Genomic DNA, 26141 nt, shown 5'->3' with positions numbered 1-26141 from the left:
CAAGCAGCTCAGGTGACTCTGAGGGTCAGGGAAGAATGGAAAGCATTTCGCTGGCCCTGCCTGCAGCATGGTGGATGCCAGGCTGGTTCCGTGGCCTGGCTTCCTCATGGTGCCACCCACTTCCAGTTACAGCAGTTTCAGTCACCATCAACATCCGCCATGTGCCTTTCTCACTGCCTTTCACCTAGATGACCTCAACTGAGGAAGGCGCCAGAAGTCACAGGAGGTAGAGAAATGCAGTATGATTTCTCTCTCTCTTTTTTTTTTTTTTGAGATGGAGTCTCCCTCTGTTGCCCAGGCTGAAGTGCAGTGGCGTGATCTCGGCTCACTGCAAGCTCCGCCTCCCGGGTTCATGCCATTCTCCTGCCTCAGCCTCCTGAGTAGCTGGGACCACAGGCGCCTGCCATCACGTCTGGCTAATTTTTCTATTTTTAGTAGAGACGGGGTTTCACTGTGTTAGCCAGGATGGTCTCGATCTCCTGACCTTGTGATCTGCCCGCCTCGGCCTCTCAAAGTGCTGGGATTACAGGCGTGAGCCACCGTGATTTCTTTTCTTCTCTTTTTTTTTTTTTTTTTTTTTTGAGACGGAGTCTTTTTCTGTTGCCCAGGCTGGAGAGCAGTGGCATGATCTCGGCTCACTGCAACCTCTGTCTCCCAGGTTCAAGCGATTCTCCTGCCTCAGCCTCCGGTGTAGCTAGGACTACAGGCATGCGCCAACACACTTGGCTAATTGTTTGTATTTTTAGTAGAGATGGGGTTTCACTATATGTTAGCCAGGCGGGTCTCTAACTCCTGACCTCAGGTGATCCACCCCCTGACCTCCCACAGTGCTGGGATTACAGGCGTGAGACACTGAGACCAGCCACAGTGTGATTTCTAAGTAGAGAGATGGGCCCCCGGCCTCACAGTCCTTTAGTGCCAAAGCTGGAACAAAACTTCACTTCTGAGACATCCAAATCCACCATTCTTTCCACTCCCTATTTCCTTAGGAAAGTGTTAAATAATGTTTATGAATAATAAAGCCAATTTTAAGGGGGAGGAGCCCCCATACCCCACCCCCACCTTATCTATCCCCCACACATCTATCATTCAAGCCTGAGAGGCTCCCTCCATCCCACTTTGGAACATTAGCATTCAATTCAACAGATGCTGGGTCAGGGCTGTGACCAGGCCTAGGGGTGAATGAGACATTGTCCCTGCCCTCCAGTGGGGAGAAACAGGCACTTTCACCTCGGGCTGGGTTCAATGCCTCAATTCAGTAAATACGTCCTCTGAAAACAAGCAACTTCGGGCGGCACGGTAGCTCTTGCCTGTAATCCCAGCACTTTGGGAGGCCGAGGCAGGTGGATCACCTGAGGCCAGGAGTTCAAGACCAGCCTGGCGAACGTGGCAAAACGCTGTTTCTACTAAAAATACAAAAATTAGCTGGGCATTGTGGTGGGCGCCTGTAATCTCAGCTACTCAGGAGGCCAAGCAGGAGAATCGCTTGAACCCAGGAGGCGGAGTTTGCAGGGAGCCGAGATCATGCTACTGCACCCCAGCCGTGGTGACAGAGTGAGACTCCATCTCAAAAAGAAAGAAAGAAAGAAAGAAAAAGAAAAACAGAAAAAAGGCAACTTCTTTCAGAAAGTTAGCGATCAATGCATGGGTAGAGTAACACATTAAATGCTAGGTAACCAGGCAGCTATGAGAAGGGTTTGGAGGACCAATTAGTGGAGTCCTGGGGCTGGGCTGGAGGGTGGCAACAGAGAAAGTTCTCTGGATCCACCGCTCCAATTGAGTTTTTCCTGCCCATGTCCTTCAGGTTCCACCTGGGCCCACCCCTTCCAGGCTGCCACCACCTCCTCCCACCAATCACTAAGCTTTAGCTAGTCCTAAAATAGCTAAAATAACATCCAGTCCTAAAATAAACATCAGCCTAATCCCTTTCACTCCTCCACCCCTCTTCCTGCAGCCATGGACTTGACTCCACTTTCCTCCTAGGTAGTGTTGCTGGAAAAATACAAACAACCAGTTAAATGTGAATTTCAGATAAGCAATGAGTACTTTTTTTTAGTATAAGTATTTCCAAATATTATATGGGGCAGTGGGATATGCTTATATGAAAAAATATTGTTTGGCCGGGCGCGGCGGCTCATGCCTGTAGTCCCAGCACTTTGGGAGGGTGAGGCGGATGGATTGCTTGAGCTCATGAGTTCAAGACCAGCCTAGGCAACATGGCAAAACCCTGTCTCTACAGAAAACACAAAAATTAGCCGGGCGTGGTGGTGCTCATGTCTGTAGTCCCAGCTACTTGAGAGGCTGAGGTGGGAGGATGGCTTGAGCCTGGGAGGTGGAGGTTGCCGCGAGCCAAGATCGCACTACTGTACTCCAGCCTGGGAGTGCAGAGCCAGACCTTGTCTTGAAAAAAAAAAAAAAAAAGTTTGTTGTTTATCTGAAGCTCAAACTGGTTGCCTTGCATCTTTATTTGCTAAAGCTGGAACCCTACCCCAGGGGCACCACCAGAGCTTCCCCAACCCTCCCAAACTTCCTCTAGGTGGTTATTTTCTGGCTCCCCATTGCTTTCAGGGTAAAACCTCAATTTCTGGCCCCCTGCCTCCTTGGCCAGCCCTATTTCCTACCCCTTCTACCCCACTGCACCCTCCACCCCCCATCCTAGCTTGCTGGGGCAACTGGCCCTAAGTCCCTTGCCCTCTGCCTGGAGAACCTTCTCCCCTCCTCCAAATAGGCTGGTTCCTAACACCTCCTAACACTCTACTCAGGTGTCACCTCCTCTGAAGTCCTTTCCCGAACCCCCACCCCATTCCCCACACTGGGTTAGGAGCTTTCTCTGGGATCTGGAGGAACCAAGTGAATATTTCTTTATCTGCCAGCACTTGTCAAACTGTCAACATTGTAATAATCTGTCATTTTACTGGCTCCCTTAGACTGTGAGTTTCTTGAGAGCAGGGGCTGTGTTCTTTCAGCCTTCTCATTTCTAGAACCGGAAATTCCTGTCTGGTTGGCAGACAATAAGAGCTTACTTAATAATTTTGCAGATAAGGCCCAAGAGAAAAAAACATCATTTATCGAATGCCTATTGCCAGCGAAGCACTGCTGCTTTGGGCCAGCCGCTTCACGTGTTATTTTTGACCCTATAGTCAGAAAAAGGGCTCTGGAGAAAAAGCACGCAGCAAGGCTTGTGTGGGCTTGCCTCGTGTGCCCCATGTCCCACTCCCCCAGTCGGGCAGATGTGAGTCGCTGGTGATTGCTGGTTGGAAATGGAATCTCCTTGGATATTAACCATCCTGGTGGTTCTAGAAAGTGGAGGGTGTTTTCTGGAGAAGGGGCCTGCTATGGTGGGAATGTTGTTGTCCCCGCTCCATTCATTTGTTGAAACTTAATCCTCAATGTGATAGTATTAAAAGGTGGGGCCTTTAGGAAGTGATTAGGTCATGAAGGCGGAACCCTCTGGAATGGAATTCGTGCTCTTAGAAAAGAAGCTGGTGGCCAGGTGCAGTGGCTCACGCCTGTAATCCCAGCACTTTGGGAGGTGGAGGAGGGCAAATTGCTTGAGCCCAGGAGTTCAAGACCAGCCTGGGCAACATAGTGAGACCCTGTCTCTACAAAAAATACAAAAATTAGCCAGGTGTGGTGGTGCATGTGTGTAGTCCCAGCTACTCAGGAGGCTGAGTTGGAAGGATTGCTTGTACATGGGAGGTCAAGGCTGCAGTGAGCTGTAATTGTGCCATTGCACAGAGTGAGATTCCGTCTTAAAAAAAAAAAAAAAAAGAAAGGCTGGTGGGGGTGTCTCTTTGTTCCTTCCTTGGCCACATGAGGACTCAGACGATATCATCTGTGAAGCAGAGGGAGCCTTCATCAGACACCTACCCTGCTGGTGCCTTGATGTTGCATTTCCCACCCTCCAGAACTGTGAGCAATACATTTCTGCTGTTTCTAAATTACCCACTCTAAGGTATTTTTGTTGTAGCAGCCCAGATGGACTAAGACAGCGCAAGTGTAGAGAGCATGGAAAAATGTCGGGGATCTGGACAGATTCCATGGGCCATGCATTTCACCTAGGGCGCTACTCCTTGACCAAGAGGGAGACAGACACTGAGCAGAACTGTACTTGCTCTGGTGAGATCACACCTTGGGTGGGGACTTCCTAAAATGAGGTTCTTGGCCCGTAGGAACTGGAAGTACACTGAAGGGTTGGGGTGTCTGGGGAGCTAGCCCACCATAATGGCCACTAGTCCCCCTAAGTAACTCCTACTTAAACTATATTTACAGAAATAAACATACATAGTGTGTGTATGGGGGGCAGTTTTTAAAAATCTTTTTTTTTTTTTTTTAAATCTCTGTTTTGGGGCTGGACATGGTGGCTCATGTCTGTAATCCTAGCACTTTGGGAGGCCAAAGTGGGCTGATTGCTTTGAGCTCAGGGGTTTGAGACCAGCCTATGCAACAACGTGAAAACCCGTCTCTACAAAACAAACAAACAAACCAAACAAAACAAACAAGCAAACAAACAAAATTAGCTGGGTGTAGTGGCACACACTTGTAATCCCAGCTACTCAGGAGGCTGAGGCTGGAGAATCACCTGAAACCAGGAGGAGGATGCAGTGAGCCGAGATGGCGCCACTGCACTCCAGCCTGGGTGACAGAGCGAGACCCTGTCTGGGGAAAAAAAAAAAAAAAAAGACATTCAGTGGTGGTGTGGTGCTGACCTATAGCTGTTAACACGAGATAAGCACTTTAAACAGAGTTGGTCAACTACTGGCAGCCTTGGTGTCATGGAAAGAACTTGGACTTTGGAACCACAGAAACTCAGGCAAGCCTCGGTAATGTTTCGCTTTTTAAATTGAGACAAGGTCTCTCTATGTTGCCTAGGCTGGGTCTCCAACTCCTGGGCTCAAGCCATCCTCTGGCCTTGGCCTCCCAAAAGTGCTAGGATCGCAGGTGTGAGTCACCATGCCCAGGCTCCAGTAATATTTCAGAACTTCCTCAAAACTGTTTCCTCCTTTGCTACTGCATTCTTCACTGGGATGAGGGTTAAGACCTACCTAACAGTAGTAATCTACATCTCAATGTAGGACTTCTGAATTCTGACTCGAGGAAAGCACCTGCTTTCCTGGTTGAGTAATTATAAACAGAGATTCTAGGTTTGCATGTTTGCAGTTTTAAACTCGAAAAGTGCATTTATCTCAAAAGCACAGAATTATCAAGGATTTTAATTACTGATTTATTTCTAATGTAAAAATGGGAAACAAATGGCCTCCAGTAGGAAATTAATTTAATCCGCATAGCCATGCAATGGAATACTTCACGGCATTAAGATTGTGCTTTTGAAAACTATTTAGTGAGAAGAAAAATGTTCATCATAAAACAGTAAAAAGAAGCGCAGTAAACAAAACACCATACAATATACCCCACTGTAGAAAAACAAAATACATACAGAAATGTAATAGCCAAAGAAGGACCCAAAGCGAACGCTTCCCCCTGGGAACTAGGAGGGGTGGAGAGAAATTACTTTCTTCCCTGCATTTGTGTGTCTTTTCTAGCTTCCTATCAGTATCATGTATTGCCTTTAAATCCGAAAATACCCCTGTGTTTTTAGTGAGGCGTCGTCGGGGCTCTGAGAGGCGCGCGCGCCCGGGACAGACCCCTGCGCCCCCTGGCGGCGCCCTGAGGCCCCGCCCCACGAGGCCGGCGCGACGGGGCGGGGCGCGGAGCCCCAGCCGAGCCTAGCCCTGCCCGGCCCCGGAGGACTTGCAACACTCCGAGGCCAGGAACGCTCCGTCTGGAACGGCGCAGGCAAGCCAGGGGGCCGGGGCCGGCGCCGTTGGGGACTGTGGGCGGTGGGTACTGGTCCAGGGCTGGGGCGGCCATGCGCCGGGGCGCCTAAACTTTTCGGAGCGCGCTCCCGGCTTGCCCCCTCCTGGGCCCAAGGAGCCCGTTCCAGATGGGGATCTCCCCGCCTGGCCCTTGGCGTTTCGCTCTCCCTGGGCGCGCGGGTGGGCGGCCGGGTCTGTAGCACCTGGTTAGCCTTGGGAGCCCGGCAGCGTGTTGTGGGCACTGGTGAGCGGAGCCAGGGTCTGGGGGTGTCCTTGTGTCCCCTCTTTCGGGCACGAGTGGCCTCTCTGTCGCAGGGCCTATCCACCATGCCAGCCCGAGTGGCCAGCTGTGTGGGATGAGGGCTTTCATGGCCCTCAGCTGGTGAGAAGAGGGAAGAGGGAGGGGAGACAGCCAGGGCCTGGCACGGACCCCAGGTTGCCCCCACACGCGCTGAGGCCAGTCTCGGTGTAGACAGGTGAATATTTAAGGGGTGGGGAAGGGGGGGGGGTCCTAGCTTGCAGCTGGGGCAGAAGCCAATGAGCAGCTCAAGTGTTTGGCATGGGGAAGTGGCCACCTCTATCACCATGACTTTGCCCTCTGCCAGTCCCACTTCCAGCCACTGTTTCCCGGCTGGGTTCACAGAACTACAGGGGAGTAACATCCTCCTCGTGACTTCTTTGGGTTAGAGTGAAAACAAAACAGAGAAACGGGAAAAGGGAAAGCAAGTGGAGAGACTGGGGCAGGAGCCAGGGACCAGTGGGAGGAAGCAGAGGGAGGCTGCTGGGAGGCCAGGCCCTGACCTTGTGGGGTCGGCACCAATTCTTGTCCTATGGGGTCTCCATTTCCTCTACCTCCTCTGTGGCCTCTGCGTGGTACCCAGGAGTTTGGGGTTCTACCTGAGCACCCTGGACATGGGATAAGTAGGCCTGGGAACGCAGGTCAGAGCCAGATGTCATGGAAGGGCCCTCAGGTGTCCAGTTCTCTGGGCTCTGAAATATTCATCTCATTAGTGAGCTTTGGTTTCCAAGCTGGCGACTTTGGGCTGGCCAGTGGTGGCAGGGGAGCCAGGTGCCTCCTGGGGCTGCTTTATTGGCGCAAAGGGGGAGCCATACTTCCTTCTCACCTGCCTCCTCTCTCTGTCTCTCCAGTCATGAGGATCCAGAGAACCAGTTTATAGCTTAAATGGAAGAGGCAGGACCACAGTGTCAGGGGCCCTGTCTTTCTGTGCTATGACCTCAAGGCCTCACTTGTAAAAATGAGCACATCAGAGAGGTAATGATGGGTTATCCTGTAAGTGTTGGGAGAGCCTCATGTCATGAGCTGGGGTAATAGCCACCTGGGCCCAGCCTCCTCCCCTGGGAATGGGTGCCTCAGCCAGACGCTGTCTACCTCAGAGCACCTCCAACCGCAGGCCTCACCCTGGGCCTTTCAGAAACAGCAGAAGCCACAGAGAAGGGAAACACACATACTTGTGTGTTTTCAGAGGGCTGAACTGGGAGGACCAGAGAGTGGAAACTCATACAATTCTCTGGGAAGAAGTTCTGCTAACAACATGGCTGATCATGACATGGGCCTTCTGGACCTATTCTGTTGGGGACACAGTGGAAGGGATGACCTTGACAGAATCTTCCAACCCTAAGATTCTGGGATTCTAGGCCAAAACCTGGGTCTTGTTTTGAAGTAGAAATGATATCCAGAAGTCGACAGGCTACAGTGGCAGGTACCTCCATTGGTGGGAAGGGAGATATTAATGAGCTGCCACTTTTGTCTGTAATGATTTGTGCTTTGCCCCGTTGCACAGAGGTGAGGTTAGGGGTGCCCGTTTCCTGGTTCTGTGGTAGCTGGATATGTCCCCCAGCCCTTGGCAGTAAATCCCACGGTGGGATAGCAGCTGTGTGGAATGGGGGAAGGGGAGGACCCTCGCCAGAGATCCTGGCACTGGGCTGACCCCCTGAGAGTGAGAGGGCATGTCTAGTACTTCATGTGACTGCTTTGAGGGGCAGCTGGGTGTACGCACAGAGGTTTTAAGAGATGAGGAGTTAGGATATGAATGATTCTCAGGGTTGGGTGTCTGTAATACAAAGGTGGCCTGGGTCAGCATCCCACAGGGTGTTAATAGGTTTGCCTCGATAAAAGTGGCTCAGGCTTAAGGGAGTTTGAAGGAACACTGGGTTAAACAAAGTTGAACGGGGTTGCTTACTGCAGGACTTCTCGGGGCAGAATATGCCATTGTGAATTTCCAAGAAGGGGGTGTGGATTGTTTCTCAAGAGTCATCTGTTTCCAGCACTCATTCATTAACGTCTCCTGGGGCGTGTTCTTTAGAACAGTCTGGGAAATGCCTGGCTACGTGATTCTGTTTCTCCACTGTGGCTCCCATAAACAAGTCCCTACTCCTTTCCCCCACGTGGGCTGATTTAGGGATAAAAGGAGGCCAGGGGAGGTCATTTGCCTGGATTCCTGCAGCTAGTTCATGAACCCAGGTCAGTGGACTTCCTGCCTCCTACTCTTTCTTTTCTAGAGTGTTATATACTGTTTAGCTCGGGCGTAACTGATCACCCAGGAAGAGCTGGCCGTAGGGTCCAGACAGCATTATGGGGACAGTTTGGGAGGGTGTGGACAGCCCCATACTGAGAACATGCCATGTACTTCTGCCTCTGAAGATGTCCTTGGAAACAGCTGCACATCAGTAGTGACCCCCCGGTGTAGGTTCTTGGGGAGCCATGCCATTCTGCCCTGAAGCCTCCTGTTAGGCTGTTCATTCAGAATCAGAAACTGGCAGAGTGGACTTTGATCTTTCAGTTTTTTTTTTTTTTTTTTCTGTCGCCCAGGCTGGAGTGCAGTGGCATGGTCTCAGCTCACTGCGACCTACGTCTCCTGGGTTCAAGTGATTCTCCTGCCTCAGCCTCCCGAGAAGCTGGGATTATAGGCATGTGCCACCATGCCCGGCTAATTTTTGTATTTTTAGTAGAGACGAGGTTTCACCATGTTGGCCAGGCTGGTCTCGAACACCTGACCTCAAGTGATCTGCCCACCTTGGCCTCCCAAAGTGCTGGGATTACAGGCGTGAGCTGCCATGCCTGGCCCCTTCCCTAGTTCTTTATTGGGGTTAGTTATCAGTCTCCTTTGTCTGTCTCTTTCACCTCCTAATCTTGAAGTTCAATGAAAAGACTGGAGATGATGAAACAAAGAAGGAAGTGAACAGGGACTGTGCTCAGAAGTATTATAGCATCAGCCTGCTAATGGCTTCCTCTTCCCTTATCTGTACTCCCAGGCCATCCTGACTTGGGTGGGGTAACCCGAGATTACCATTCTGATCACAGGATTCTGCTCCAGACAAGGGTGGCGGAGCTGCGGTGCCTGGGTCCTCTCGTGATCCCCAGGACAGCCTCTCCCTCCTGGGAGCTTGGAGCCACCCCTCGGTCTCCATGGGTCCAGAGAGAGGCCTCCCTGGCTAGAGAGGGGGCTGGGAGGGGTGGCCTCGAGTTGGGGGCCAGAAGTCGAGGGCTGGCTGTCTTTTTTTTTGAGATGGGGTTTCACTCTTGTTGCCCAGGCTGGAGTGCGATGGCATGTTCTTGGCTCACTGCAACCTCTGCCTCTCGGGTTCAAGCGATCCCCCTGCCTCAGCCTCCCGAGTAGCTGGGACTTCAGGTGTGGGATACCACGCCCAGCTAATTTTTTGTATTTTTTAGTAGACATGGGGTTTGACCATGTTGGCCACGATGGTCTTGATCTCCTGACCTCGTGATCCACCTGCCTCAGCCTCCCAAAGTGCTGGGATTACAGGCATGAGCCACTGCACCCGGCCCGGTCTTAACTGTTTCTGAGCTGAGAGGTCACTAGAGAACTGAGAGAATGGTAGCTTGTTCTGGCCCCTCCTTGGGAGAGGGTGTGTGCTGGTGTCTATCACTCAGAGAGTGGGCGGGGCTGGGAAGGGAAGTTCCAAACCCATGACCAAGAAGAGGGCTGTTCTGGGGTGGAGCAGGAACTTTCTTGGCTCTGGGGTTTCCTTGTCTGTCAAATGACCAGGTGAGATCCAAAGTCTAAGCCAGCTCTGATATTTTAGTGTTTAGATCCCTGTGGCTTCATCCTCTTAGTCCCAAAGTCCAGGCTGATGGAAGGATATTTAGTTGATTCTGGGCCCCCTTGGTGCAGAATCAGGCCTGGTGACTTGCCCAGACACTCCTGGGTATATCTTTTTACTCATTTGCTCTCGTGGCTATGAGGTCAGCTGTGCCCTGGGGTAGGAGGATAAAGTGTTTTCTTGTGGGGGCAAATAAAGGAAAAGGGAGGGGAACAAATCGTCAGATCTGGGCTGTGCTCCTGCGCCTGCTGGGTGGGGTTTCCTGAGATGTGCATTCTGAGCTATTTTTTCCACTCTGGGCATCCGTCTCTGGCAGGGAGGAGGGCAGGCTGCCTGGACCAGTCAGCTGCTCCTTTCCATCCCTCCCTCCAGTACACATACTCTCCTCTTGCTGTAACCCCAGTAGCTCAGGCCTCCTCTGCAGATTCCGGAGCCTTAACCCTTCAGATACCCACAGGAGAGCCCCAGCCGGGGCCTCAGTAGGCAGACAGCAGGATTACCACACTGAGAGGGCTCCAGGGGAGGAGGTGCTTCCGCCTCTGCATCTGAAAACCTTGACACCCAGCAAGTCCTGCTGTCTGAGCTCACCCACTTGTGCCCCTGCTGTGGTAGAAAGCAGGGGCTCTGGTTCCTTCCTAATGGGGGATTGGGGCCCTGAGAGAGGAGCAAACTTAGATCTATAATGGGCAAGGATAGGGCACAGTCTGAATGCCTTGATAACAGGCATTGTGAGGCAAGGAAGAATGTTCTAATCGAGCTGTCTGCAGACAAGGGGCTTGCTCCATGTTGCTGGAGTTCCTTCAAGCAGAAGGTGGGCCAGACACAGTGGCTCATGCCTGTAATCCCAGCACTTTGGGAGGCCTCGGTGGGTGGATCACTTGAGGCCAGGAGTTTGCCAGCCTGGCCAACATGGTGAAACCCCGTTTCTACCAAAACAAAAAGAAAAACAAAAACAAGCAGAAGGTGAATGCCTACTGTATTTTGGGAAAATTCAGGCTTCCAGTGGGGACCTTAAAGTCCCTGCAGACTGTGAGCCCCTCTAGTAGCTGCTGGCAGAACCCAGATCTGATTTCTAGTCCTCACTCTCTGTCAATCTCGTAATCTCTCTCCCCTTCTCCCTCCTTCCCTTATCCTCCATTCTTCTCTAGCCTCCACCCTTAGACATAGCTACGAAAGTAAACACTGACCCTTTCCCCCTTTGCTGCTACCTAGGCAGATGCCAGCCCCAAACCTCATCCCTAGCGGAGGCCTTGCTGATGTGGAAGTGGCCAGGGCCCTCATGGAGGCTGGGCAGGAGCCCAAGAGCAGGCTCTAAAGCTGCCAAACCCGGCAGCCCTGGTCCCCGGAGGCTCTTGCCAGTCTGACAGTGTTCTTGGCACTGCTCAGAGGTGAGTGTGGCTGAGTTTAGCAACTCCCCTGGCTAGCGTTAATGCTGGGGTTTCCTCTCCTGTGCCCAGGTCTCTCTATGTAGACAGCTAGGATCTCGTCCTGTCCCCAGGACCAGCTCGGTAACCAAGGACAGGTCCCTGTGCTGTGGCTGTCTAGTTGGTAAAGTGAGGGGTTGGCTGTCCTTGGGTGAGTTTCTGTTCAGCTCTGACCTTTATGTATCTCCAAGCCTGGGCCACCCTCTTCTCCCGGGGCCGTTGGCCAGGCTGTGAGCCCCGTGGTGGTGTGGAGGGCCTGAGTAGTTTGGCTTCCACTTGTGTCAGCCTCCTGTTGTCATGAGAGGGTTTTAGATGGAAGCTATGGCAGAAGTGATGAGAAGGTTGGATAGACAGGGTGTTTTCAGATTAGGGATTAAAAGCAGGGGCTTGGGAGTCAGTCTTGGGGCTCATTTTGACTTCATCACACTCTAGCTAGGTTATCTTGGCCAAGTGATTTAATTCTTCTGTGCCTCAATCTCTTCATTTGTAAATGGGAATAATAATAACAGTATTAACTTGCTGGACTGTTGTAAGGATTTAATGAAAATAACCAACCTTTATCCCCATTGATCAGGGGTCGGGTTTCATTCTAAGCACTTTATGTGTATTTTCTTTTTTATTTTCTTCGAGACAAAGTCTCACTCTGTCACCCAGGCTGGAGTGCAGTGGCACAATCGTGGCTCACTGGAATCTCCGCCTCCCAGGTTGAAGCGATTCTCCTGCCTCAGCCTCCCGAGTAACTGGGATTCTAGGCGCCTGCTGCCATGCCCAGCTAATTTTTATATTTTTAGTAGAGACGGGGTTTCACCATTTGGCCAGGCTGGTCTCGAACTCCTGATCTCAGGTGATCCACCTGCCTCGGCCTCTCAAAGTGTTGAGATTACAGGCGTGAGCCACTGTGCCCAGCCTTCTATGTGTATTTTCTCACTTAATTTTTATAGCAACCCCGTGGAGGGTACTATTACTAGTGTGAGACCCATTTTCCAGGTGAAGAAACTGAGGCATAGTGAGTTGAAGTGGTCATGGTAGTTTCTGGTGTGGATGGGCTGGTGGCTGAGGTACCCGAAGGACTGGCCTGGAAACTGCTGTGTGCAGGCAGGCCTACTAGCTAGCATATGCTTCTGAAACCAAAAGCCTGAAAGGGAGGGGCAAGGGAGGCAGGAGTGAAGCTCTGAGTCAGCACCCGCTGAGCTGCACCAGAACCTTGGAGTCCCCGCGGCCCATCCAAGGCTGACCCTTCTCTCTCTGAGTCACCTTTCACCTGGTGGCTGCCACAGCCCCTTGGTCTGGAAAGTTAGCTGTTTGCCCTACTTGGCTCAGAGGAGGGAGCAGGGGCAGCTCTCTGGCCGAGCAAAGGTCAGGCCCTGCAGAGCCGAGTTCCCAGAATCATAGTCTGTTGTTAGAGGGGGCAGTGGGCTTAGAGGTCGTGTGGCCCCCACCTTATTTCACAGAGGTGTACCCTGAGGAGGTGCTGGGACACGTCATGGTGACATCACGGTTGGGGTTTCTGCCCACAGAGCCTTTCCGGCCAGTGCTTTTTTTTTTTTTTTTTTTTTTTTTTTTGAGATGGAGTCTCACTCTGCCCAGGCTGGAGTATGGTGGCGCGATCTCAGCTCACCACAACCTCTGCCTCCCAGCTTCAAGTGATTCTCCTGCCTCAGCCTCCTGAGTAGCTGGGACTACAGGTACACGCCACCATGCCTGGCTAATTTTTGCATTTTTAGTAGAGCAGGTTTTCACTATGTTGGCCAGGCTGGTCTCGAACTCCTGACCTCATGATCTGCCCACTTCAGCCTTCCAAAGTGCTGGGATTACAGGCGTGAGTTACCGCACCCTGCCAGCTTTGTATTTCTGACCTGACATTCTTGCCCTGGTTCTATCCCAGCCCCTCTAGGGAGATGAAGAACAGCTTTCCTCAAAATAACCCACTTAGAGACCTGGACTTTTATTCAATTCCCCCTACTCAACCCTCCCTGCCCCCTTCCCCTCTCTGAATTATCCCAGTTGTCGTAAGAGAGAAGAGATAAGACAGTCCTTTATTTGATCCCCGAACTATGCAATGTGCCCTAAAAAGAGACGCTGGTCTCTCTTGCTTCCAGCAGAGCCTCTGAGAGCCTCTGGTGTCTGCTGACCTGCGTCTGGGGCTGTCCTCCTTGGGGATCCTAAAGCCCCCTGTAGATGCTCTAGAAGAGGTGGTGGCCCTGTCAAGCCCAGACTACCAGGGCTTGTCCTTACTGGGGATGCAGGGGCCCTCTAGGGGCTTCCTTAGCTCCTCCTAAGCCTGCATCTCTGCTACCTCAGAGGGGACCACCAGGCCTAGAGGACAGTAACTGGCAGAGGAGGCATAAGAGCACCGCATAACATGAAGGACCTGGACCCAGGATCTGGAAGGCCTCCGTCCTGGTTATGCCACTGACCTGCGAGTTCTGGGGTTCTGGGGAATCACTTCCCTGTTCAGGGCCTGCATTCTCTCATCTGAAGTGAGCATTTGGGGCTTATGGCCTTGAGGTCCCTTCCAACTCCAGTTTGGGGTTCCCTCCCCCTGGTTTCTTGGCCCTCCCCTGGCTATGGGGCTCTTCCTGCTGCAGGGAAGGCATTCCCTTGACCTTGTGGCCTGATTCCTCAGCTCTTTGTCCTCCCTGCTAGCACTGCACCTGGAAGACAGGTAGAACTCACAGAGAACCTGGGATTCAGAACATCTGTCTCCCCCTCCGGGGTGGGGGTAAGGGGGAGGGCGAGGGGCCATGCACTCACTCTCTCTTCCCTAGCAAGGCCAGAGAGCAGTCGTGGTCGCAGGCTGCCACATGCCTTTCTGACACGCCACCGCTGTTATTTGAAGGAACCAGAAAGTCCTGTCTCAAGCTGACCCTTTGGCACAGCCTCCCTGCCCCCAGCCCCTGTACCACCCACCCCTGCTTCTCAGGCTTCCTGACTCAGCCTGCCACTGGCCCCCGGGTCCCTGGATCCCTTCCTCCTCGGGGCCTGGCAGCTCTGGCACTGGGGCTGGCTTGTTTTCCTCCACTTCTCCCCCCCCTCTCCACTTTGAGCCTTGGCTCCAACCCAGCTCTGGCTTCCAGGCCTGGCATCCCCGTCAGCTGTGGCAGGGGCAGAGCTGACCCTTTCAGAGGGTCCCAGCTGGCCCTGTGAGTCGCCAGGAGGCTGTGCCTGGCCCATCTGGCTTCTTCGCTGGTTCTGCCATCAAGCCACCGAAACTGGAAGGTTTTCTTAAACCACAACAGGGAGTTCCCAGGCTCCCTGGTTCCCTCTCTCCTCAGCGAATCCTTCCTCCTGCTTTCCTATGGCTGGGGAGCTGCACAGTGAGAGGCCTGTGGACAAAAAGCAGGCGCAAAGGCAGGAGGGACAGGAGCCCAGTTGGTGGGGAGGTGGCCTGTGGACAGCAAATCACACGCTGCCCTCTAAGGAGAAAATAGGAGGTGTTCCTCTCCACGGAGGCAGCCTGGACAAGGCTGGAAGTGGGGCCACGAGGCTGAGTGAGCTGGGCCTGGGCATTCACGATTGCTTTTCTCCTCTCCCATTTCAGGTCCCAGCAGCTGGGGTTCCCCCTCAGCCCATGAGCAGCCATGTCCAACCCCAGCGCCCCACCACCATATGAGGACCGCAACCCCCTGTACCCAGGCCCTCCACCCCCTGGGGGCTATGGGCAGCCATCCGTCCTGCCAGGAGGGTATCCTGCCTACCCTGGCTACCCGCAGCCTGGCTACGGTCACCCTGCTGGCTACCCACAGCCCATGCCCCCCATCAACCCGATGCCCATGAACTACGGTGAGTCCTGGAAGGGCAGATGGAAGGTGGGTGGGAGGGACAGCACTTGGAGCAGATGAGGCCACCACCTCCTGCCCCTTTTCTCTTCTAGTTTCCCTTAAATCCCTTTCTCATCTTCTCTGTTGAGATCTCTCCCTCTGTTTCTGTCTTTGTTACCCTCCACTTTTTCCCTCAGCAACTGGCCCCCAGCCACTTGCTATCCCCTTTGTTCAAGGAGATCCACGAGGCATGTCCCAGAACGTACACACCGCAGGAGAATGGGGCTGGGCCAAGTAATGACTCCTGAGGGGTTACCTCAGGGCACCAGCTCTGTTTCCCAACAAGCGGCCAACAAGCTGCTGCCACCTCCCAGACCTGTCGACTTCCTTAGGAACTCCTTTGGGAACCTGAACCACTTTCCTCATCCTTTAAAGTGAAATCTGACTTTTGCAAAAGACATTTGGAGCCAAGTTTGGTAAACATCATGGCAGGGACATGCTTGTGTTTGGTCAGAAATGAGGTGAGGCCGGCCGCGGTGGCTCACGCCTGTAATCCCAGCACTCTGGGAGGCTGAGGCGAGCAGATCACTTGAGGTCAGGAATTCGAGACCAGCCTGGCCAACATGGCAAAACCCCATCTCCACTAAAAATACAAAAACTTAGCCGGGTGTGGTGGCGTGCACCTGTAATACCAGCTACTCAGGAGGCTGAGGCAGGAGAATCGCTTGCAATCCCAGGAGGTGGAGGTTGCAGTGAGCCAGGATCGCACTACTGCACTTCAGCCTGAGCAACAGAGCAAGACTCTGTCTCAAAAAAAAAAAAAACAAAAAACAAAACAAAACAAAAAAAGAGGCCGGGTACGGTGGCTCATGCCTGTAATCTCAACACTTTGGGAGGCTGAGATGGGCAGATCATGAGTTTGAGACCAGCCTGGCCAACATGGTGAAACCCTGTCTCTACCAAAAATACAAAAAATGAGCCGGGCGTGGTGGCATGTGTCTGTAATCCCAGCTACTCAGGAGGCTAAGGCAGGAGAATTGCTTGAACCCGGGAGGTGGAGGTTGCAGTGAGCCGAGATCACGCCTTTGCACTCCAGCTTGGGCAACAAGACCGAAACTCCGTCTCAAAAAAAAAAAAAAAAGGAAATGAGGTGAAGTTAGAGTGCAGTGAGTCTTCCTGGGTGGCTCCAGTGTGGATTTTAAAAGTAGTTCCCAAAGAGGCATTCAGGCATTCAGGGAATGTTTGCAGCCCTGCAGCATCTCTGAACCCCAGAGGGGTGTGAGCCAGCTCTCACCTGGACATGTGCGCTGGTGCGGATCTGCGCATGGGTCCTGCACAGTCACGCACACCCTTTGCACACCTGCCTCTGTGAGGCTGATGCAGATCCCTGTCTTCACCTCTATCCCTGCTGCTGCACAAACTGCGCTCTGCCGCCCTCCTTTTCTCCGACCCTCTGTCCCCATCCCCTGTTCTGCCTTGGCTGGCTGCCCCAGTGGATGCCCATACCTGCTCCTGCCTGGCTTCCCCACTACATCATGACCCCCCAGTGAACCCCCAGTGGCGTGGGCTGGGCACACAGGAGCCCTCCACAGATGCACGTGAGGAACGTTTCCCACCTAAGCCCCCTGGAGACAGGCCAGCTCTGGGTCACTCTGAGGGTGTCTAGAAGACCCCAGCTTGGGAGAAGAGTTCCTGTTATAACACTTGTCTTTTGGCTGGAGATCCCTGAGACTTTGAGATTGTCAGGGAGGCTTTGGGATTGACACCACATGTCTCAGGTCCTCAGCTGGTCAAGTGTCATCTGTCCCTAGGCCCAGGCCATGGCTATGATGGGGAGGAGAGAGCGGTGAGTGATAGCTTCGGGCCTGGAGAGTGGGATGACCAGAAAGTGCGACACACTTTTATCCGAAAGGTAAGATACGCGCTGGGAGGTGGGTGTACCTGGGGCCCCTCAGGCTATGGGAATGGGAAGTGGGTAGGCCACAGTAGCCCCAGGGCATCAATTCCATGAAATACACTGGCTGCCTGTCTTCTCTAGCCTTGTCTGCTTCTCAGAGGGGCACCTGGCTTCTCTAACCCCAGGGTTCCCTCTCTTTTTGCACCTCTCTTCTTGACCATGTTTTGGGAGGACACATTCAGTCTGGGAGAATCTCCTAGGTGGGCTCTGCCACAGTGCCCGCCTTCCCCAGACATCTTTCTCCCCTTAGACTATAGGCAGCTTGGAGCCAGAAATGATCCTACTTGCTTGTAACCCACCCTTTCCATCTCACAGCTGCATAGAGCGTGCAGACTGAGCTGCTGGGAGTGCAGAGGCCATACTGGTAGAGTATGGTGGCCAGGCAGGGCAAGTCAGTAGTCACCGAGGCTGGTGTTGGACAGGAGGGGAGATGGCAGGGAGCATGGGATCGGGGCTGAGGAAGAAGTGCACATAGCCTCTGAGCCAGGCATCTCACTGGGGTCGTCTCTGGGCCAGGCTGCAGCTAGGGAGGGTTCTTGAGTGGGAGGAAAGTATTGGGGGCTGGCAGCTTCCTGGGGGAGGCGAGGGGTGCCGGATGGTGACCCATGCCCGGCTGTCTGTGTCCAGGTTTACTCCATCATCTCCGTGCAGCTGCTCATCACTGTGGCCATCATCGCTATCTTCACCTTTGTGTAAGTCTCTAGGCCTTGCCACCCACTCCTGCTGCCCTGGGGGTTCAGGGTCACCTGCTGGGGGTGTGGGTGGTGGTGGGCCCTGCTCTCAGGGTGACCATGGGCAATTAGAGAAGGTGAAGCCAGGGCTGCCTGGCTGGCCTGGGTGGGGTAGACAAGCCTCAGGGTGACTACTCCTGTCCTCCTGTGCCCCACAGGGAACCTGTCAGCGCCTTTGTGAGGAGAAATGTGGCTGTCTACTACGTGTCCTAGTGAGTGTGTGCTCCTCTGTGGTTGGGCAGGGAGGCAGGGGTGGCAGCTTCTGTTTCTAGGTGACCAGCTTTGCTCAGGGCAGGATCAAAATGCTTTTTGAGAGGGCCCCCAAGTTGGTGCCAGTTTCCCGTGCCAGAGGGTGTGGGTGTGCGTGCCCAGATGAGTAGCAGACCCCTAGAACTCGAGGGCAAGAGTGGGACCTGCTGGTGGTGGCGTGCATGCTGCGCTGCAGCCCCCATGTCCTCTCAGCCCGTCAGCTGCAGCCTCCCCAGACCTCCTTCCTGGCCGGAGCCTGGTGCTTCAGAGCATCTCAGTGACCCTGGCTGGGGGTAATCTCGTTCTTGCTTCTTGTTGAGTTGCTTCCCCTCAGACTTCCAAACAGCTATTTGGGCCCCAAATCACTGGCCTGGTGTGTGCTGCCAAGCGGGGCAGGTTTGGGCCTGAACTGCTTCCCCATCTCTTTCTCCCTAGTGCTGTCTTCGTTGTCACCTACCTGATCCTTGCCTGCTGCCAGGGACCCAGGTGAGTCCCAGAGACTTAAGACAGTGAGAGGGGTGACAGGGATTGGGATGGGGGCCGAGTATTTTGGAAAGAAAAAGGATTCCTTTATAGCAGCTGAATGGAAACTTACAAGAAATGAGGAGGAGGATGATGATGACAGCTACTGTTCAGGTGTATACAAAGGACCATGTGTATGCAGGAGCTAACTAGCTGTCACTCTTATAGTAACCCTGCAAGACAGGTAGCACTTTAGCCAGTTAACAAATAGGAAGAACCCGAGGCTCAAAGAGGCTGAGTAACTTTCTCCCCATCACACAGGCAGTCAGTGTAAGACATGCAAACCAATCCAGGTGTTTCTGGCACCACAGCACAGGTCTGTCTCATTGGCCCATGTTGTCCCTGCGTACCACACCTGAACAGGTGCCAAAGGCCATGCCAACCTCCCTCCTTGGAGTCAAGGCTTAATCCTCCAGGCACAGGAGCCAAGCGCTTCCTTCTGCTGTAGGAGCCTCTGACGCCTGAGGGGCCCCAAGTCATTTAATCAAGGCTTCTCTTTCCCTTCAGACGCCGTTTCCCATGGAACATCATCCTGCTGACCCTTTTTGTAAGTCTAGAAGGGTGGCAGGAGGGTGTAGAGATGCTGTGAGGGAGACTGCTCCCAGGGAAGGGATGGGGACCTATTTCAGAAGGATGTCCTGGCTGTCTCCCCCACCTTATCTGGGCCGCCTGTTCTGATCTCCTCTGTGGCTGCCTCTTTCCAACTTGGTGGCGTTCCCCAGCTGTGGCGGAGGCCACCATGGCCACTCCCCCAGCGCCCTGCCTTCCTTCCTTTTTAAGTGTTTCATTCTTGTCTCTCTCCTTCCCTTAGACTTTTGCCATGGGCTTCATGACGGGCACCATTTCCAGGTACATTCAGGGATAAAGCACCACTCTTGGGAAATGTGTATTGTGGGGAGTGGGGTGTTCCTGGGCCGGCAGCCAGCTGCGTGGGTGGATTCTGGGCAGGTCCCCTCTGGAAGTGGTGATTTTGAAGTCATTCATACGTGGCTTAATGCCTCTTGTCTGTAACTCCTGCTTCTCCCCAGTATGTACCAAACCAAAGCCGTCATCATTGCAATGATCATCACTGCGGTCGTATCCATTTCAGTCACCATCTTCTGCTTTCAGACCAAGGTGAGGGCATGGAGGGCCCTTCCCTGGCCCCCCGACTCCCCTTTCTTATCAGGCCTGGACCCCGGTACACTAGGGATGTTCCCTAGAGACCTGATCCCCTTCTCCTCATCCGCACCTACAAAACTGTGTCCTGTTTCTGTCCTTAGAATGTTGTGGACATTCCCATACCCCCTAGGAGGCAGCACTGGGACTCCCTGGCAGGGCCAGTCTGACTGGGCTGGTTGTCACAGCCATCTGACAGGTGCCTCTTTCTCGCTTCCTGGCAGGTGGACTTCACCTCGTGCACAGGCCTCTTCTGTGTCCTGGGAATTGTGCTCCTGGTGACTGGGATTGTCACTAGCATTGTGCTCTACTTCCAATACGTGAGTGTCCCAGGAGAGCTGGGGTCAGTGAACCCAGTGCTCAGGGCAGACTTCCTATATAGCATGGTCTCGCAGGCCCCAAAGGTCCCCGGGGCAGGCTCTGACCTCCAGAACCTCTCGACTGGCTAGCAAAGGCACCAACGTGGAGGCAGCATCCTTCTGGGTGAGGGTAGACTCTGTGTGGAGATGGGCGGCCTTGGAGCCAGAGCACCTGAAGCCCTGGACTGCATCACTGCACTCCTAGGGGAAGGGGTGGGTTCAATCTGCCTGGCAGCTGAGAATCAGGTTCTTGGAGGCAGACTGGGAGAGGAACCCAGAGGACTGAGATGATGGGCCTGGGTGGAAGGGACCTTGGGGGGTCTCTGGATCCAATTATTTCCTTTATTCTGTTCAGCTGGGGGAGAACAGTGCCGAAGGGGAAGGATGGGGACACGAGGGCTGCCTGCCCATGGGCCAGCTCTGTCCTTCTGTGGACGGCCACCTGTGGGCATGTCATGCGGGCTGTCCTGTGGGTGCTCCCGGATTTTGATACTCACCAGAGGGGTTGGGGGGCCTCCCTTCTTCCTTAGTCTACCCCTCCCAGGCTGGGCTGTAGGAACTGGTCTATTGAATGCTGGGTCTGCCCCCTTCAGAGCTGTAACTCAACTGCTTTTTTTCTAGAAGTATAGTAGACACTTGTGTACCTTGACTGGCTTTGGAGATTGGTTTTATACAGCCATTGCAGGTTGGCCTCTGCTTTCTCTGCTGGATATATCACCAGTCTTAATTTCCTCCAAGATCTGGAAAGGCAGTAGCCTTTCATGGAGAGCTAGCTTCCCAGCTCTACCCACTCTCATGCCACTATCCCGGGGGAAGCTAGGGCCTGTGGGCCTGTGGTTTGCTGAGGTTTCTAATGCCATTCTCTGTCCCCTTCTTCCCCAGGTTTACTGGCTCCACATGCTCTATGCTGCTCTGGGGGCCATTTGTTTCACCCTGGTGAGTAAGTCCCAGCCCCACCCTAGGAAGGGGAGCTGAGGGGATGAGGGGAGGAATCTAGGGAAGGAGGCATGAATTTAGACTGCCTGGGAGGCAGGGAATGGGGCCATAGCAGGCCATTCCTCTCACTACTGTCCAGAGATTCCACTGATTTTTGTGGGCACTCTTGCCATCTCTTGTTCAAGCTGCCTGCTATTAGAACACTAGTCAGCCATATTGAGAACGGTGTGTCTGCCTCCTTTCCTAGACTGTGAACGGCTACAGTGTAGAGCCCATATGTTATGCTGTGCGTTAATGTGGCCCTAAGCACTGTGTGGTGCATAGGCACCCAGGACAAATCTGCTGACCAAAAACGAGCTCTGGATACTGATGCCTGAGTTCTCACTTCTGGCTTCCCTATCCTTGCAGTTCCTGGCTTATGACACACAGCTGGTCCTGGGGAACCGGAAGCACACCATCAGCCCGGAGGACTACATCACTGGCGCCCTGCAGATTTACACAGACATCATCTACATCTTCACCTTTGTGCTGCAGCTGATGGGGGATCGCAATTAAGGAGCAAGCCCCCATTTTCACCCGATCCTGGGCTCTCCCTTCCAAGCTAGAGGGCTGGGCCCTATGACTGTGGTCTGGGCTTTAGGCCCCTTTCCTTCCCCTTGAGTAACATGCCCAGTTTCCTTTCTGTCCTGGAGACAGGTGGCCTCTCTGGCTATGGATGTGTGGGTACTTGGTGGGGACGGAGGAGCTAGGGACTAACTGTTGCTCTTGGTGGGCTTGGCAGGGACTAGGCTGAAGATGTGTCTTCTCCCCACCACCTATTATATGACACCACATTCTTCCTAACAGCTGGGGTTGGGAGGAATATGAAAAGAGCCTATTCGATAGCTAGAAGGGAATATGAAAGGTAGAAGTGACTTCAAGGTCACGAGGTTCCCCTACCACCTCTGTCACAGGCTTCTTGGCTACGTAGTTGGAGCTATTTCTTCCCCCAGCAAAGCCAGAGAGCTTTGTCCCCGGCCTCCTGGACACATAGGCCATTATCCTGTATTCCTTTGGCTTGGCATCTTTTAGCTCAGGAAGGTAGAAGAGATCTGTGCCCATGGGTCTCCTTGCTTCAATCCCTTCTTGTTTCAGTGACATATGTATTGTTTATCTGGGTTAGGGATGGGGGACAGAAAATAGAACGAGCAAAGTAACCTATACAGGCCAGCATGGAACAGCATCTCCCCTGGGCTTGCTCCTGGCTTGTGACGCTATAAGACAGAGCAGGCCACATGTGGCCATCTGCTCCCCATTCTTGAAAGCTGCTGGGGCCTCCTTGCAGGCTGCTGGATCTCTGGTCAGAGTGAACTCTTGCTTCCTCTATTCAGGCAGCTCAGAGCAGAAAGTAAGGGGCAGAGTCATACGTGTGGCCAGGAAGTAGCCAGGGTGAAGAGAGACTCGGTGCGGGCAGGGAGAATGCCTGGGGGTCCCTCACCTGGCTAGGGCGATACCGAAGCCTACTGTGGTACTGAAGACTTCTGGGTTCTTTCCTTCTGCTAACCCAGGGAGGGTCTTAAGAGGAAGGTGACTTCTCTGTTTGTCTTAAGTTGCACTGGGGGATTTCTGACTTGAGGCCCATCTCTCCAGCCAGCCACTGCCTTCTTTGTAATATTAAGTGCCTTGAGCTGGAATGGGGAAGGGGGACAAGGGTCAGTCTGTCGGGTGGGGGCAGAAATCAAATCAGCCCAAGGATATAGTTAGGATTAATTACTTAATAGAGAAATCCTAACTGTATCACACAAAGGGATACAACTATAAATGTAATAAAGTTTATGTCTAGAAGTTAAAACCCTGTATGGCTCCAGGAGTATGTGTGGCTCTGCCCAAAGCATCCACTTCTTCCTTCTGCATTCTGGCTTGGGCTGTCCCACCTTTTCCAAGGTAATCAAATACACTTTACTGCAGCAGTTTCCGGGGATGGATGCAATAGACTAGTGAAGGCTCAGGAGTTGGGTGGGGAAAGGGAGAGCTCAACCCTATCACACTGGATCACTGGATATGGAAGAGACCTCTTGGCTGTAGTGCTTGACCTTTTCTGCACCATGGACCCTTTCCAAAAGCTCATGAGAGCTAACTCTCTTCCCCAAAGAGCTGTATGTATACCTACAGTTTTGCAGATGGAGGAGGGGATGGACTGCAGGTTCAGTCCATGTCAAACTCCAGTCCCATCTTACAAAATGAGGAAACTGGGCCTGGTGCGGTTACAGGCTCACACCTGTAACTCCAGCACTTTGGGAGGCCAAGGGCGGTGGGGGGGGAATCACCTGAGGTCAGGAGTTTGAGACCAGCCAGACCAAACATGGTGAAACCCCATCTCTACTAAAAGTACAAAAAAAAAAAAAAAAAATTAACTGGGAGTGGCGGTGAGTGCCTGTAATCCCAGCTACTCTGGAGGCTGAGGCAGGAGAATCACTTGAACCCAGAAGGTGGAGGTTGCAGTGAGCTGAGATCATGCCATTGTACTCCAGCCTGGGCAACAAGAGTGAAACTGTCTCAAAAAAAAATAAATAAGTAAAAAAAAATCTAAAAAAAATAAAAACACAAAAAGTAGCTGGGCATGGTGGCACTCACCTGGGGTCCCAGCTACTCAGGAGGCTGAGGTAGGAGGATCACTTGAGCCCAGGAGGTGGAGGTTGCAGTGAGCTGACGATCACACCACTGCACTCCAGCCTGGGTAACAGAGCGAGACTCCGTCTCAAAAAACAAAAAAACAAACAAATGAGGAAACTGAGGCCCAGAGTCGAGTCATTTGGACTCAGTAAAGAGCAGTGCTTTTTTTTGCCTCCACACCCTGAATATCTTCTTTGATTCTCTTTATTATTTCAAGGCTGAGCGGGACCCCACCCTCCTGGCCGGCAGCTCTGAGGGCTTGGTCCCGAGGGCTTGGGGCCTAGGCTGGTTGCACTTAAGTCTCTGGGTTTGCCCCACCATCCAGCTGGGAACACTGAGCTCTGTGAGAGGGAGCACACATGAGTAACCAGCCCCACCCTCTGCCCCTCCCATCCCAAGGGACTCACAAACCCAGACCTGGTTCCTTTCTACTAAACACTCAATAACTTTATTTGCCTTTGGCTGGCTCCTTGGTGTGGGGCGGGGTAGGGTTTGGCAACAGCCTGGGCTTCATGCGCCCTCTGGTGGACCTCAGAGGCACGAACTGGAATCTGGGCCAAACCTGAGGACTTAACAGTCAATAGCCTAGGAGGGTCGCAGCGCTCCTCAGGTCTGCACCCCAGACCCAACATCAGGGGACGGGGCACGCTGGGAGGAAGCCCTGAACCTCTGGCTCTCATACTCGCCCGTGTTGGACAACCGCATGTTCTGCCGAGCCTTCATCTGCTTCACACGGTCCTTGTCCACTTCCCGCTTGGTGAGGATGAAGAGGAGGATACCACAAGGGAAGCCGATGGCCCTACGGGTGGGGAGATGTGCACGGGGTTTGGGGAGGGGCCAAGCCTGAGCCAGAGGAGCTGGGGGGAGTCATTCTAGCTTCATCAGTTGCATGAATGCTGCAATACCTCTTATAGTCTATTCATCCTCTGTGCTGGCTGCTGGAGGGACCCACACAAATCAGATCCTGTCACTTCCCTGCTTAAAACCCCGTAACTCCATCACTTCCTGGCCAAGTCCAAACTCCTAGGCATGGCACAAAAGGCCCAGTGTGGGCTGGGTCTCTGCCTGCCTCTTTCCTCCTCCCCACAGAGCCTGCAATAGCACCTGTGCAGGATTTTCCAGGCAGCCCTGACACTTTCCCTCTCTGAGACTTGGCCAAGGTACCCTCCCAGTTTTCCCCTCTTAAGCTAAGTAACCACTGCTTGGGAGGCACTTTGGTATGGGGGAAAGAGCATGGAGTCACAGACTAGGTGAGAATCCTAGCTCAGTCTCAGTTCCTTTCTCTGTGAAATGGGGATGTAATATTTATCTCGAACACTAAAACATTACATGGCAAAGTACTGGCACACCTCACATGCAGAAAAAAATGTTTTCTTCCTCCTTTCCCTTTAATATTGGTCAATAGTATGTATTAAGGTCAGAGTCAGAGCCCAATCACAATGTTCATAACGCCTTCTGAGTACTACTATACAACTAGTACAAGCTCACATGATCTCAACGAACTACTTACTTAAACTTGGGTCTCACTCCAAGCTCCCAAAAGGGAGGATGAGGCCAGGGACCCAAGTCCGAATCAGATCAACTCAGCTTACTCCACAGTAAACCCACTGTCTTCTCAATTCCACATACTTTCCCACCTCCGCTGCCCCACCCCTCTGAGTTTCCAATCGAACCCAACAATTCTGTTCCCACAACTTTGGATTCAGCTCGCCACCTGAAACTTGGAGAAGTTTCTGAGTCCTGCCCTCCCCTACAAGCCACGCCCCGCTGGTGGGCAAAGGGGTGGTTAAAACTCACCAGGCCAGTCCCACAGCTTTCATGGGGTTCTTGCCCCTCTTTCTGGGAATGTATTCCAGCTCCGGGGATAGGGGTTCAGGTTCCTCCTTGCCCTCTGGGGAGCTGTGGCTTTGCAGGGCCCGGGTCCTGTTATGAGAAGCCTTGTTAGCTGTGGCTCCTGCGAGAATCCCTGTGGATGGAGGTAAGGAAGGTCAGTAAGAAGAGATGAGAAGAAAGCAAGCGGGGAGGTGGGGGGCAGTAAGGGCTTGGGAGGAGCGGCTGAGATCTGGGGAAGGGGAGTGACTGCAGTCTGAAGTAACAAGTGCCAAGGAGAATCCAAAGGGAAATGGGAAAATCGCCACCGAGGTGGCACCTTTGGAAGCCACTTCCACGTCACTGCGGGCTCATCACCCTGGTGCCAGGACGAAAAGCTTCGCTGTTCTTCCTCAGACGACAGCATGGGAAGGACTGCAGTGGGACTCACATGAGACGTATGAAGGAAATCCGGGAAAAGGTTTTGAAACTGCAAATGTTAGCACTGGAAGGGACCTTAAAGATAGTCTACTCCATCCCTTGCACTGTATGGAAGAGGAAACTGAAGCCCTGAGAGAAAAACTGCTTTGCCCAAGGTCAAACTGCTAATTATCCGGGGCTGGAACCCAAGCCTCCAGAAGCCCGGGGCTCTTTCCTCTGCACTGCGGTGAGTGTGAAACACCT

The 26141-nt window shown here is 53.1% G+C and overlaps 2 protein-coding genes across 5 annotated transcripts in view; one reads left to right on the top strand and one right to left on the bottom strand.

Annotated features, from left to right (window-relative positions):
• The window catches only part of PNKD (PNKD metallo-beta-lactamase domain containing), a 75029-nt gene that overhangs the window by 48526 nt on the left and 362 nt on the right, over positions 1-26141 (bottom strand). Inside the window, exons 2-3 of one of the 2 annotated variants that reach the window (XM_004033195.4) lie at positions 25446-25614; positions 24070-24447 (exon numbers count right to left, since the gene is read on the bottom strand). In XM_004033195.4, the coding sequence (XP_004033243.1) occupies positions 24255-24447; positions 25446-25614 (362 nt within the window). In that variant the 3' untranslated portion in view covers positions 24070-24254. Of the gene's footprint in view, positions 1-24069; positions 24448-25445; positions 25615-26141 lie in introns of those variants that run through there. The other variant, XM_004033196.5, reaches the window with a different exon arrangement.
• On the top strand, positions 5665-22827 carry TMBIM1 (transmembrane BAX inhibitor motif containing 1). Of its 3 annotated transcripts, none has more exons than XM_063695201.1 (12): positions 5665-5796; positions 14865-15106; positions 16896-16996; positions 17669-17733; positions 17931-17984; positions 18457-18507; positions 19051-19090; positions 19355-19392; positions 19572-19659; positions 19926-20021; positions 20943-20996; positions 21405-22827. In XM_063695201.1, exons 2-12 carry the CDS (start codon positions 14905-14907, stop codon positions 21549-21551), a joined length of 936 nt encoding a protein of 311 aa, XP_063551271.1. In that variant the 5' UTR covers positions 5665-5796; positions 14865-14904; the 3' UTR covers positions 21552-22827. The 3 variants fall into 3 exon arrangements, with proteins under 3 accessions (XP_063551271.1, XP_055235526.1, XP_063551272.1); XM_055379551.1 differs by lacking the exon at positions 5665-5796 and adding an exon at positions 8280-8298; XM_063695202.1 differs by lacking the exon at positions 5665-5796 and adding an exon at positions 9826-9844.

Source organism: Gorilla gorilla, chromosome 11, assembly GCF_029281585.2.
Source record: "Gorilla gorilla gorilla isolate KB3781 chromosome 11, NHGRI_mGorGor1-v2.1_pri, whole genome shotgun sequence".
Lineage (NCBI taxonomy): Eukaryota > Metazoa > Chordata > Mammalia > Primates > Hominidae > Gorilla > Gorilla gorilla.
The sequence above is the reverse complement of the archived record's forward strand: the minus strand, read 5'-3'. Positions and strand labels throughout refer to the sequence as shown.